The sequence below is a fragment of the Dermacentor albipictus genome, chromosome 5, assembly GCF_038994185.2.
Source record: "Dermacentor albipictus isolate Rhodes 1998 colony chromosome 5, USDA_Dalb.pri_finalv2, whole genome shotgun sequence".
Taxonomy (NCBI): domain Eukaryota; kingdom Metazoa; phylum Arthropoda; class Arachnida; order Ixodida; family Ixodidae; genus Dermacentor; species Dermacentor albipictus.
The window spans coordinates 152,853,626-152,868,692 of record NC_091825.1 but is presented as its reverse complement, the minus strand read 5'-3'; the positions used below and the strand labels follow the sequence as shown (position 1 = coordinate 152,868,692).

Below are 15,067 nucleotides of genomic sequence, written 5' to 3'. Positions count from 1 at the left end.
GAAGAAAGGTAGCATGACTGTACCCATAGATATTTAATTACTCTAAATAGAATGACTTGCTTTCAATGGAGTCTCCAGCACCTTTACATATAATTCTGCGAATTCCTCTCATTTATTCATAGTTGATCATAATTCATGAGTGAAAGGGGGGTGCGGTAATCTTACATTTTTTTCTTCATTTGGTTTCTAAACATGTGCTGCAGTGTGGCTCTTTGCATGCAGGATTGAACTTGAGCAATTGCACTATGCATTGCAAAAGAAAGTGGAGCTCGCCACAGAGGAGCACAAACGCCTCATGGAGAGGCAGCCACATGATGCTGGTCTCCAGTCCCGCGAGCAACGCAACCATGACGCTCGGCAGCAGCTGCAACAACTCAAGACAACAATGAAGCAAACGAGGGCCAGTGCCACTGCTAAGGTACCCACTTACGATGCATCTAAGCTTGCAGTCAGTCAGACCCTTGTATACCAACGTTTTTGTTTACTGAGATATCCTCATGAAATTTTCAGGATAGACTCATAGCAAAAGCATTAGTAGAACTACAAAATTTCATGCAGTTATGTTCTCTGGTTTTCAAGTTACAGCAATGTGTCAGAATGGTGCACATAATTTTCTCATTCCAGGCCTGGATAATTTTTAAAAGGTGCTACAACTGTGAAATTCACTGTGATGATTCCCATATGGATACCTCAGAGCAAGACAGAGCCCTTTTTTAAAATTTCCTTGCTGCAAAATTTTAGCAGACCACCGAATTTAGTGTTGATGATTAAGGTTTTATCAATCAAATTTTGATTAAATATCAAAAATCACAGACACAATATATAAAAAATTGGCTTGTCTTGCCCTCAGAAATTTATTCAGATACACAATAAAAAATTAACTGATCAGCCGTTACAGAAATATGGCTGGAACAAGCAGCCTCACCAGCCAAAAAAGTCATTTTGAGAAAGTCATTTTGAGTCATTTTGAAAGTTTTGAGCATATATATCGGTCTAAAATGACCCTGCAGCGCAACTGGAGATTTCCTTAGGCACTTTCTTTGTTTACCGCCTTTCCCCCTTCTCTTGTGATCACTTCTTGACCTTTTTCAAGCACAGAGAATCTTTCTCGGCAACCCGTTGAATGGCCAGGTGGCCAGGTGTTGGCCCCACTGATGAACATAGCTCTTGGGTGGCCCTGTGGCAGCTAGCATTATATCTTAATTAAAACTGCCTCATGCTGTGCTGTCTCCACAGCATTCAGCGGCGCATGCTGCTCTTTGGGCATCAGGGACCACAGCACGAACTGAAATGATTCTGGTGCATTCTGCGTCTTTGCTCCCAGGCAGCATTGCAGAAGAGAAGCCTGTGAGAGGTGCTCATAAACAGGTAGCACTGCTTCTGCAACATAGCCTGGAAGATTGTACCACTGCTTCGGAGGTGGCACACTATCACTCTTACTGGCGTTATGACGACACTGAGTCTGCATCCTCAGGGCACAAGTCGTGGTGAGGATCCTCGTCCGTCGATGTCACGTGGTGGTATGATGCCATCACTGCACACTGCATTGCAGCCACATCGTTGGAATTGTTCCATAGGGTCCAGCCATAATAGTCAGTCAACTTGTCAATGAGGGCCTTTGTCAGCCTGCCCTTCCCTCCTGAAACCTTGTCACTTTTCTGCACAAGGTTGCACAGTGCTGTCCCCATCCTCTTCATTACGTGGTTCATGCATTCTTCTTTCGAAATGGGGACCAGTCCACAAACATTTTCTTGCACAAGGGCAGAGAAGGTGGCAGTATCTCCATCAGACACGAGCATTGTGTAGCAGAGGTGGTGCTTTGGCACCGAATGTGAGAAAAAGGATGACAACTGCCTCAACCTCCATTCTCCCAGGTTTAGAGTCAGTGTTTTTCTGGCACACGTGATCTTCCTGCCAGCTTGCATAGCCTGGGTCTCCGGGCTTTGGTCCTACTTGGCAACCAAGGCACTGGTTGTATAAAACAATGGCGTGCAAGATGAGGCCCGTATGATATTCAATTATTGCACCAGCTCCAATATGGGATGTGTGGTCACGCTTGTGCCGTGTTCTATCAAAGTTTACTGTGATATCCCTGCTGAAATATAGATCCATTTCCTTAAAGGTGGTTTTCACAGCAGAAGCAGTTTCTGCTTAGAACTTGTCTATTCACTGTGTCTGGGGTTCCCTGAATTTCTTAAGTGCTTATGAAATGTCATGATGCGGGCCACGATGGGACACGTTCATCACTGCCAAAAAGTCATTGAGGACTGTTTGTCCCTTCCCTATCTGTTTTGTTGCCACAATGGCTCTTATATTCATGTCAAAGGTCATTGAGTCATCCTGACGAGCAGAACTCCATGAGCTTGCAACTACTCCACAATGTAAACATAGCACATCAAGCTGTGTTGCAAGTCCAAGTTGGGTGCCTCCTTGAACCTTCATCCCAGTCGCAAAGCACCACTAGCATGGGGTGCCGGATAGCAGGTCGCCTAGGGCATCCATTTGCACATGGTCAAATTTTTCGCCTTCACTTGTAGCGGTGGCAGTTTCAGGATCGCGCTCCATTGCTTGAAATTTTCGCTCCGTCGCTGACATAGCACCAAGTCTTTGTTGCACAGCAGCGTGTTTTTTTATCCGCCGCCTCTTTCTCCTCACACGTCAGGAAACATGTTTTCAAGTGCACAGTGAACGACGCGATCGCACTGCCCGAGGCAGATGAAAGAGAGGATGTGCAAGCCACTGTCGATGAACACAAGATACCAGGCGCCCTCGTCATGACAAATTCTTGCGCCGGAAGAGCAGGAGTCATCTTGCTAGAAGCGTCAACGCAACCACACTCTTGCGTAGATGAAGCAGAAGCTGCCTCACAGGAACCATCGGTGCAATCATCGTCGGCGCGCGGGCAAGCGGCGAGCTTCGCCATGCGGGCGAGCTTCATAGAATGCTTCCTTAGCAGGACTCTTTCAGGAATTGTCAGACATTGTTTGGGATATCATCGGCCTTAGTGAGATTAGAAGAACTGGTGAGGCTTATACATTGCTGAATAACGACCATGTCCTCTGCTATAGAGGTCTACCAGATATGAAGCAATACAAGGTGGGATTTCAAATCCATAAGGACATAGCGGGCAACATAGACAAATTCTACAGCATTAATGAAAGGGTAGCAGTAGTCGTAATCAAACCTAATAAGAGGTATAGATTAAAGGTAGTACAAGCCTGTACTCCAACATCCAGTCACGATGAGGAAGTAGATCAGTTTTATGAAGATGTTGAATTAGCGATGACAAAATTACAAACTCAGTGTACAGTAGTAAATGGGCAACTTCAATGAAAAAGTGGGGGGAAAGTAGGCTGGTGAACAAGCAATTTGAAACTATGGCATTGATTCTAGGAATGCTAGAGAAGAGATGCTCGTAGAATTTGCAGAAAGGAATAAGCTTCAAATAATGAACACCTTTTTCAGGAAGCATAGCAACAGAAAGTGGACCTGGAAAATCCCTAATGATGAAACAAGAAATGAAATTGATTTCATAGTTTCTGCTGATCCCAGCATAGTGCAGAATGTAAAGTGATAGGTAAGGTAAAGTGCAGTGATTGTAGGATAGTGAGGACTAGGATACACCTCAATTTGAAGAGAGAAAGAGCAAAATCGGTCAAGAAGAAACAGGTCAACCTAGAGGCAATAAGGGTAAAAGCAGACGAATTCAGGCTGGTACTTGCAAACATATATGCAGCCTTAGAACAGAGAGAGAATGAGGTGACATATGATAGAGGTAATAAATGAAACCGTAAATAGGCTGGCTTCAGAGGCAGCAATTGAAGTGGGAGGCAAGGCACCAAGGCAACCAGTAGGCAAGCTCTCCCAAGTAACAAAAGACATAATAAAGAAATGACAAATAATGAAAGTGTCCAACTCAAGAGTTAAGATAGACGTTGTGGAACTGTCAAAACTGATCAGTAAGGCAAAAAAAAGCGGTATTCGAAACTATAATGTGTGTAAGACAAGAAGCCCTAAAATATGGACGCAACCTGAAATCAATGCGGAGGAAACTTGGCATAGGACAAACCAAGATGTATGCACCGAAAGATAAGCAGGGTAATGTCAGGAATCTCGAAGATAGAGTAAATGTGGTGGAAAAATTCTATGCTGACCTGTACAGTACCCAGAGGAGTTGGGATACCTCCATTAGAAACAGTAATTCAGGGAATCAGTAATCACAGGGAACCCTGATCATGAGGAGGAAATTTACAGAAGAATAAAAATGGGTTGGATCGATAGGGCAGACATTGCCAGCTCCTGACTGGAAGCTTACCATTATCATTGAAAAGGAAGGTGTACAATCAATGCATTTTACCGGTGATGACATATGAGGCAGAGACTTGGAGACTGACAAAGAAGCTTGAGAACAAGTTAAGGACCGCGCGAAGAGTGATGGAACAAAGATTGCTAGGCGTAACATAAAGAGACAGAAAGAGAGCGGTTTGGACCAGAGAGCAAACGGGTATAGGCGATATTCTAGTTGACATCAAGAGAAAAAATGGAGCTGGGCAGGTCATGTAATGCACAGGTCGTTAACTGTTAAACCATTAGGGTTACAGAATGGGTATCAAGAGAAGGGAAGCGCAGTAGAGGACGGCAGAAAACTAGGTGGTGCGACGAAATTAGGAAATTTGCTCGGGCTAGTTGGAATCAGTTGACGCAGGTGTCAGGAATTGATGGTGGGGTAGTTCGCACTCTCCGAACAGGAGGGGATGGGGCGACAACAAACCCACCCCGCCTGCGTTTAGTCAGGGTTCGACTGCTGACCGGCGATAAGGTCCACGCCTGATCGACCGTGAACCAGAGGCATGAGACGGGAGGCGACGTCGTACAACACACACACTCAATTTAATAAAATGAAATCATGCACGAGGCACCATGAAAGAAAAAGAACATACAACTACAAGTAGTGGGCCCTAGCTCGCGGAAGGCGTGCGGGTCACACAGCACACGCCCTGACGCCACTCGCGCGACACTAAGCCCACCACGTGGGAGCTAATAACACTCGCGAAATATCAAACAAAATACGCGACACAAATACAAAATATACGCGACAATAACCACGGCAAACATTACACTAACAGATCACACAAAAATCAACACTCGATGGCTAATTCAACGGAAGATTAAACGCGATTACAAACATACAGTCCGGGGGAAAGTTTGAGAGATGCGGAACACGTGGCGTGGGCTTATCTGCGGAGTGTCGAGTAGGGCGTCCGAGCTGGGGAGGCGCCGGGCTGCTGGGTCCGTCGTAACCGCACGTCGCTGCCGAAGATCGGGGCTGACTCGGGGCCGCGTCTAGGGAGGCTCCGGCTACAGGAACTCAGGCCGCCGTCCTCACGCCTGCCTGACGCCCAATTCACCTTCCGCTTGCCTCACTGCTCCAGCAACTCTGCCCGCTTGTCGCAGGTCGCTCCACCTCGTTCTCCTCTCTCCTCTCCCCGCGCCGGCTGTGCCGTGAGGAACCGGTTTGGGTGCCGGCGGGATCTAGGGAGAGCGCTCCCCGCGCCGGGCACGCCGCGGCGGGAACTGTTGGCGGCGGTGGGCGACGCCGAGGGGTACACGCACTTTGTGACAGCAGGACAGGGGTAATGGAGATCACAGGGAGAGGCCTTCGTCCTCCAGTGGACATAAAATAGGCTGATGGTGATTATAATGATGATGATGATGGTGGTTTACAAGTCCAGACGCCTGCACCAAAACGCAGATAGTTTGTTGCGTTACCCCATCGAGAGCTCTGATGTCCTTGACATCAAGAATTCTGCTTGTGTTTTTTCTCTGTCGCAGCTCCTCCTTATCGCCGACGAGCAATGTCGTGGTGCCTAACTCAGAGCGCTTGTAGATTATTTTGAATCTGCGCCCAACGACACTTCCTTACGCCTCTTCGTTCTTCGGGATGGTACTTTGTACTGTCATAATGTTCATCCCGATGGCCCCGACCTCCTCGTCATTCCAAGGCACCTTCATTTGACTGTTTTTAACCCTTTCACTGTCACGGACGTACCGGTACGTCATCGCGCTTCCCCCCCACAGTGTCGCTGACGTACCGGTACGTTCTCTATCGTGCGCTCAAAATTTCGTGCCTGAGCGCAAAGCTGGCGCTCCTTGATTGGCCACGCTATCTGTTGATCCTTTCTACAAGTTCGTATATTCGCCCCAACCTTTGTTATTCTATGTATAGAAGAGTACGGTGCGACTGCCACTCCCCACTTTCTCTTTGCAGAGTGGCGCGGTGGCTCCGCGTTCGCTGGATCATGCGTCGCGCGCGTGTGGTTATGGGTTCAAGGGTTCTGCGATCTCCGCTGGTTTGAAGGTTTTTATTTTTCTTCTGTTGGTGTGCCTGCTACGGCGCGTCAAGTTCAGGCGCACGTGCCGTTGCCTCTCCAAAAAGAGTGATTCGATTGCTGCTTTCGCTCTCTCGCCGCACCCTCGCTTCCGACTTGCAGCAGTAAACGTAAAGCCCTTCGAACTTTGTTTAGCCTTTTTTCATCTCCTTCTGTCTTCTTGATCATGCAACGTCCCATTTGTCTCCGTTGTGCGGGCGACTGAAAGCGCATCCTCCCTGCGCGCGGTTACTTTCGGGTGGCTCGGCGCGCGGGACCTTCGTCTGCTCATTGGAGCGGTGGCTCAATTCCGATTCAGAATACGAGCCGAGCTCGGATTCGGACTCGGACAGAGTCGCATGCGAGGAAGAGGGTTCCGCATCGTGATATTCGGATGTTGAATGGATTTTATAGTCAGGCTGATGATGATGATGATGTTTACCAACAACAGCTGCATAACACTGAAATGTGCATATTGCATTGACTATGTTGTTTGTGTACCAATCATAATCAAAAATAAATTGCTAAGCTCATTCCCTGTTATGCTCGTTCTCTGAAACCAAGGCGACACTGGGGGTGCGTCACGGCCAGAAAGGTCCGACAGCGAAAGGGTTAAAGAACTTCATGACACACCCACCGCTGGACTTCTGGACCTGTCTAAAACTTACGACGGGGTACATCGTGGCTTCTTCTGGCCCGGTCGTGCACATTCAGTGAGACGTTATGTCGTAGTTTGCAAGCCATGTCAACGCCGCAAGAAGCCATCCCTGCTTTCCACTGGTTACCAGCAGTCACTTGAAATCCTGGTAGAGCCAGTAGGTCGTCTCAACTTGGGCCTCCTGGGCCCTTTTCCATTATCCGCATTGAGGAACAAGTGGGTTGCTGTCACTGCTGACTACGCAACCAGATACACCATTGCACATGCTCTCCCAACCAGCTGCACAACTGATGTGGAAGATTTCCTGCTACACGTCATCTTGATACATGGAGCTCCACATCAAATGCTTATAGACCGAGGCCATACCTTGTTCAAGGTTATTGATGACATCATGCGTGTCTGCTCTATTCAGCATCAGCTTACCACCTCATATCATCCTCCAACCAACGGCCTGACTGAGTGATTCAACCAGGCCCTTACAGATATGCTGGAGAAATAACATATATGTATACTCGAATCTAGGCTGACCCCGATTCTAATCTGATCCCCGAATGTCTGAAGCAAAAAAAAAAAAAAATACCTCGACTGTAGGCTGAACAACAAAGTGAGGGCAGCATGCACAAAATGAAAATAGCATTTATTTAATATAAGCATGCTGAGCCCACTCTGTGCCATCATTGCTGCTAGCCTCGTATGTTTGCAGGCGCGCACAAGCTCACGGCTGCGTGCCCACGCATGTGCAGACAGTGCTGCATGGCTCGTACGCATCGAAACATGCCACAATCTTGGTGAACAACTCTCTGTTGTCACGCCCTTTCTTATCGCCGTCATCTCCTTGTTGCGGTAAACACAAGAAGCGTCTCCCGTTGCCCCCTCCAACAACGGACGTTTTTGTCATCGATGCTGAAGTCCCGCTCAGCATGAACGCTTGATGCCTTTGCAGCTAGCACATTTGTTGATTGCAAGAGGCACTGCAGTGGAATCGCCTGTTTGGTGCCATTACAATAATGCCACGCCGCACGCCGATACAGCACGGGTAAAAATGGTGACGTCGCTCGTGTACTTCAGTTGGCTACTGGTGTGGCTGCGGTACTAACTTTTCTAGGTGCCGCTAGCTATGCGCCACATAATTTTCCATTACAAACCGGCACACTTTTGAAATTCTCGAATCTAAGCCGATCCTAGAGCTGAGTATAGGATTATTTGAAAAAAACTGTTGGCCTAGATTCAAATAAATGTGGTATGTTTCAGCCAATCACCGCCATTGGGACATTGCTCTACCTTACATTACCTTCACCTATAATTCTCGCCTTGCCACTGCCGGCTATTTCCAGTTCTACCTCCTGTATGGCCATGAACCCGTGCTACCACTAGACACCTTGCTACCATCGATTACGACCTCGACAAGTGAATATGCCCAGGATACCATCACTCGTGCTAACCACGCTCGACAACTTGCATGCGCTCACCTATCAGCGTCACAAGACAACCAGAAGCATCCCTATGACCTTTGTCACCATGACGTGCACTTTTCACTGGGTGTGTTAGTACTGCTTTGGTTGCCTTCTCGTCAAGTAGGCCTTTGCGAGAAACTTTTGTCTTGTTACAAAAGCCCATATCACTTGGTTTGTTAAGTCACTGATGTCACCTACAATATCGTTCTAGCCAGCCTCGCCATGTCCTCCCCTCCAATCACCAGTGATATCGTCCATGTCGCCACGCTCAAGCCCTGCAACTCCCTGCTTGCCACAGATATCTAACAGCACAGGGACGCTGCTTTCGCTGCCGGGAATTGTGTTGCGAAACAACAAACACTCAGGAGACATTGATGCAAATGAAGATGAAGACGAGCATTAGGGCTTGGCACGAGCTGGATTCCATTTTAGTCAGTTGTCCATGTCTTTTCATACGTAACAATATCATATAATTTTATATACACTTTTATATTCATTATGATAACAGCTGTTTATAATTAGAAAAATATTTTTAACATATCCAAATCTTCCAGCGTTATTCGATTTGTATTTGATTCGATCTCAAATAGCTGTTTACATACCCTTGCTTATGTTACCAGTGAAACGTTAAACCTGTCGTAATCTTTGCACGACTGGTGCAGCTGTGACCTATTGAGGCGTTGTAATTCTTTCAGAAAGCATACAGTACTCAATTAAATATTAAACAAGACAACAAACACACTCTGCATTCTGCAATGGCCACTCAGGCGTTTCAGGCTTCTTGCCTCTAGCTAGATGACAGCGACTGGCTTCACACTTAGGGAGCCACTTCCACTTCAGAAGTCCAAGTATATTGTCACGTGGTAGTGACGGTTGAGGACACAGCAAAAAAACTGAATGGCGAAACTAACTTTATTGGGCGAACCTGTGCCCAGAAAAAGACAGGCTACACTCAATACTCAATGAAAACGGCAAACTATAGTCGGCGATTGTTGAAAATCTGATCAGCTAGTCAAGCACGTTGGCTTTTATAGATCAGTCATCAAATGTTCCAGAGTAATCGCTGGGACCCATGAGCCTTCCACAAAGTTCTATGCCATTCGTGTCGCGCATGCATGCAATCAGATTACACAAGGTTCGGCGACAACAGACAGCGGATAGAAGCATCGATAACATTGTAGAAACTTCTGATACATGTAGATGCATCCTGCACTGAGCGATAACATTTCTTAGACGGTAAAACGCTCATCCATAAAAGATAAACGAGTTCACGTGTCAATATATAACCTTTTTCTCCTCTGGTGCAGTCTCGAGTTTTCCTACCCCATGCGCTACAGTATTCCCTTTCTGTTCCTTGTCATATGGTAGCCCTCTGTTCCAGCTGCTGTAAAGGATACATGAAAATCTAGGAGTTTCCAGATTTCAGAATATTAATTAGTAATACTGAGGCATTGTTAACATGACACGGAAACTGAACAATGATCGTTATTCTGAGAAGTTCATTGTTTTTGAAATTCATAGTACTAAAATATATTTATATTGAAGCTACCTATATGCAGTTAGCAGGGGATCTCTAAAAAGTTTGTTAAAGGGACCCTGAAACGATTTTGACGCTTTTCTACAAACGTTCTAAGTCGTTAAAGTAGGTCCTTCTGATCATTAATTGATGTATCTTAAGTGCTCCGCATAAAGCATGCAAGTTATTATAAGGTTTTTAAAATGTACATTGCTGCCGATCGCAGCACACTGCTCGACTGAATATTTAGCCGCCCCTACCCATTTGATGTCATTCACCCAATTGATGTCAGTAGGGCGAGCCATCCAATAGGCTGCCCAGGGCACGTCATCAATAATTTTTACCACATTATGGTGGACAAATGTTGTTCGTAATAGTTGGAATGAAGTAACAGAAAGAGAATGCACAAGAACAATTTCTCAGTACACTTAAGCACTTCCGGCACACAGCAGGTGTCGTCTGCTTGTGTTACAGCGTGCTTCATTTTGACAAGAGCTCCGTGGTTAGTGATGGTCTCAGTCTTTTTGCGAGCACCATGATTCTCCTTTATTGTGTCGTGAGCTGCAAACGTAGCAATTGGCAATATGTAAAGCTGCGACATTGTGTCCCTCTGCAAGGCAGAAGTTGAGCAGAGTGGCTCCAGCGCATCGGACTGTTGCTATCCAATCGGCGCCAGGATTTGTGCGTTTGCGGCCATCACTTTACACCGTAGGATTAGTACCACGATAGCGTTTCGCGAGTCCAGTATTCGGAAACGCTGATGCAAAAGGAGAGGGCCTGGCCGTTTGACTGGGCTGTTTCACGGGATGAGCAGAAGCTCAAACGTAATGGTCTGCACAGTGCGGCCACCTGGTGGCACAGTGCTCAACCAAACACTGTAGCCGTAACGAAGTGTATTCTTCTTTGCTGCTGGTGTAAATATTTCACAGGATTGCAATCGATAACACATTGTTTTTGGAAATGTTTAAAATTTTTTACACTTGGTTATAGCAATATTAGCTCTTTGTTTGGCTGGTTAAGCTCTGCGCCACCAGATGGCTTGGACCATGTAGACTGATCAGGCCGCCTACGTAAGTCTACGCTGAAGTTCCTTTGTCAGTTTGAGTTGATGCTTCTATAGTTCCGTTGAAATGCCTAGCTCGCCTGTGGTTACCACAATGCCAGACACGTTCAGCTCTGCGACAGAATGCTCGCAACGCACGCTGCTTCGATAGATCTCACTTGCGGTCAACTGCCAAGCAGCTGGCATTTCATCTGTTGTTTGTAGTAACAAGGTTTCACTATGTTCAGAGTGTTTCACAGTGCTTTTAAGTCTGTTCACAGGTGGAATTAATACAGACAGTTAATACATGTTCTGTTGGGTGATCGTTTGTTTGCCGCACCTGTGCTGCTAAAATGCAGTTCACTGGTTTCAACATTTCTTTGTGTCACAATCTTTTAACCCCATGGATACTTTTGTGCATTTGCAGCTGTCTGAGCTCGATGCAAGAATTTCAAGCATGCAGGAAGAAATAAGCACCTGTGAGAAGGCAACAGAATGGCATGTTGCCAGGAACCAGCAGGTCATTGACAGAATGTTGGAATATCTTAATCTTCTGGTGGAACGCTTTGAAACTACTTTCAATGAGGATAGTCTTCCACAGATGTGTAGCGAGGACAAATTGCTGCGGTCCACCAGCGAGGACGAACAGCCGCAGTTAAGCTCCGAAGATGGACAACCAGGGTTGTAATGGCAAACAGGAAATAACTGCTTGGCTTGTGACGTTTTTACTTTATTTATTACTGTTTTATATAACATCTATTTTATGCATATTACCTTGTAAATAAAGTCATATTTTGTATGCGCAAACAATAATTCCTGCCTTTCAGTATGGAAAAGCCAAATGATTTAGTCCACGTTGCTGTCTGAATTTGCATCACTGCATACCTTTTTTTTTTTTTCTGTCTCCTCCTTATTGCATGGCACATGTCGAAACTCTAAAACGGCCCTGCAATTATTTTTCTACATTATAATGAAAAATTTGCTGAACTGTAAACGAAGCTCCCATGAACATGTGAGCCAAATATTTCACTGTAGGGAATTTGCAATCTTAAGTCCAAAACTGCAAAAAAAAAAAAAATTTCTTGCTTTCTCCTTCACAATGTCATCATGCAGCTATGTAGCAAGCAGAGACATGGCGACATTCTCAGTAATATTATAATTAATTTGAGTTAAATAAATGAACAATGTATGTCTGCAATCTCAAAAAGACGGAAGAAAGCATTTTATCTTAGCGCTGCCAATCTACACACATCAGTTGTATGTAGCTGGTATGCTGCGCGTTACCTCCGAGAGAGCAGTGACATGCTGTGTAGCGGGGATATCAGAGCCGCTGCAACGAGCTCTCCCGCTGGAGAGAACTTTCGTTCAGGGCCTTGGCCCCCTTGCCATCTCCTCTGCGCTGCATGCTAGTGGAGAAGAAAGGAAATTCTCTCATCAGTGCGATAACTACTCCTTACTCCACTTATTCTTAAATGGTTTGAAAGATATTTGCAGCAGGAGATCCATAAAGTGATAACCTTTAATAGTGAGGCCATTCTATGATTGCTAAGAAAAGTGTTTCAGAACCCGTTTAATACCAACTGCAATGAAATTTCATGCCACCTAAAAAGCCCACTTTCAGATAATGTTAATATAGAGCAGCCTCTGTGCAGAATTTTGGTTGAAATAGTATGAGCAAATGTGCAAAAAAAAAAAAACGGTAGACAGTTTCGATACCAAATTGAAGAAAACACCACCGCCTGACAGAAATGACACAAAATAACTATACATATTTAGAACCAGCACACAACTACCTCGTGCTATTAGATCGGGAAGTACCCACAGTGTGCTGGAGATCTGAGGCAATGTGTTTGGATTTGTGTTGCATCTGCAAATCGCCAGGTGCACTTATTGTCTGTTAAGGTGCTAAGGCTGCAGAAAATGAAACCGGCCTACAGTTTTTATAAGATTGCTTTAATTTCATAGTCAAACTTCGTAACAAAGTTGCATCCAACACAACAATACTGGGTGGCTCAAGATAAAGTAAACCCAAAGCTAGTTATCAACACATGAACTGCAAGGTGATATTGTAACGAACAGATCAAGGAGTTCAGACAACTATTTATTGTGGGCTAACTTGTGCCTGGGGAGTAAATAAAAAGGTGACTTCCGTGTTCCAAACAGGAGATAGGAAAGCAGTCTTCTCTTTTTTTCTCGAGCGTCGCTTAACCTCTTGTTGTATTCCCCGACAATGGTCACATACGATGCGAGTGCGTGCGGCAAATGCACGTGCCAGTATGTCTTCACCTTTTACACCAATACAGTATTGTCTTCTGGGAGAGCGCGCGAACCTGCACGCATTGTTTAAAGATGGTTTCTTCCTTGTATCAATATCATACAAATAGATAAAAGACTAATGCCTACTTATGTGGTTACCCTGTCTCTACAAGTAATGCTGTAAATGTTGACCGCCGTGATCAAAAAACTGATGCCAGGCAAACGTTTTGTGTTTTAACATTGCCTTGCTGTTCATGGGTTCTTCACTTGCTTTGGGTTCGGTTTATCTTGGGCTACCTTGTACCTTCATTGTATTTGCTACAAGCGTACAGGCTGATATTGGTTTTAAAAAATTTAGGTAATTTTGTATTTACTTCTTTGTATTGAAGGTTTTACTGTACGACTAATTTATACCCAATTTAGCCAGTAAATATTTTATTGTGATTGGCTTTTTCATTTCTATAGGAGCATTCAGTCCAGGGCAAGGATGCTCCTTTGTAAGTGCTCTTTTGTTTTGTGTGTGATTATTTATACCCTGCGTAAGTTTTCTTTTTTTCCAATGTACAACTGTCTGCTTTTTTTGTTTTTTTTTTTCTTCTTTTTTTGATACTGTCAATTCTACAGGAACTAACAGGAGTGGGAAAGGACAAATTTAAACATAATACGAAGTACAAAATGCAAAAATCAGTAGATATTCAACAGAAAGTGAATGCACATACAGCAGTTGAAAAGTAGTCTCTTGGCACAAAACAAAACAAAGGCATGAAAATATCACTTCACACAGGAAATACAGTCCTACTGCTTGGTCTAAATAGCAAACAACATTCTCAATATTTTGAAGGTATTTGGTCAATGTGGAAGATGATACAGCAAAGTCTGGGAGAGTGTTCCAACATTTGCAAGTGTGCGGGAAATAACTGAACTTAAAGCTGTCATTGCTTAAAACTGGTAATAAAATAAATTTACTGTGGCAATGTCTGGGCATTTTGTAAGTTTTGATTTTTAAATGTTTTGTTTATCCTAAGGTAGTTGTGGATAATAAGGTAAAAAAATTCAAATATTTCCTTTTGCATGGGCTTTAAATGCATTTTGGCTGGCATGCAATGCATTTTGCAAGGAACCAGTTTTATCCAAAGGCATTTATATCCCAAGACTGAGTGGACATGCTCATTTAGGCTGAGCGCTCTCACTTTTCAAACTCTAGAACATCACTGCCCAGCCATCTCGGCAAAAGCACATTGACTCTTCCACAGAAGCTGGAGACTTGTGCCTAATTGCAAAACCTCAACTAGGGCGTTATGCCTAGCAAACAGACAACCAGCTTTTACCAACTGACGTCCAAGTGAGTGGCATGCTGCCATTTGTTTCACACCCAGTGCAATCTTTGTCCAGGACAGGTTCACTGCATTCCCTACACTGGTAAGACAGGAAGGTCCATTTAATGCACCTTGCACTTCGTGAACTAGTACTGTACTCCAGTTTAGTGCCAAGTCTGTGATTTTTCACAAAACCAGCCTGACACCTCTTGCATGGGCTTTGCACTCCTGAAATTGCTAAGAGTCCCTTGAAGTTCTGCACAAAGGCTGTATTGGGTGAACCGAATGGCAATGTGCAAACAATATCATGTTTAATGGTGAAATTAATAACAAGGTGCAGCACCCAACTAGTTATACTTCAATTCAACCAAGTTAGTAGGACCTAAAAAATTGTTTTAAATTGAGTTGAAACACCGTTTATCTTCAAGAGCCTGCGTGGGCTTAGTCAGACTAAGGT

At 44.8% G+C, this 15,067-nt stretch overlaps 1 protein-coding gene across 4 annotated transcripts in view; it reads left to right on the top strand.

Moving 5' to 3' along the window:
* Nucleotides 1-11,851, top strand: part of LOC135902390 (coiled-coil domain-containing protein 69-B-like) — a 37,706-nt gene extending 25,855 nt beyond the window's left edge. For all 4 annotated transcript variants that reach the window (XM_065432402.2, XM_065432403.2, XM_065432405.1 and 1 more), the window contains 2 exons: nt 223-418; nt 11,466-11,851. In XM_065432402.2, the coding sequence (XP_065288474.1) occupies nt 223-418; nt 11,466-11,726 (457 nt within the window). In that variant the 3' untranslated portion in view covers nt 11,727-11,851. The remainder of the gene's footprint in view (nt 1-222; nt 419-11,465) is intronic.
* Nucleotides 11,852-15,067: the final 3,216 nt, after the last annotated feature.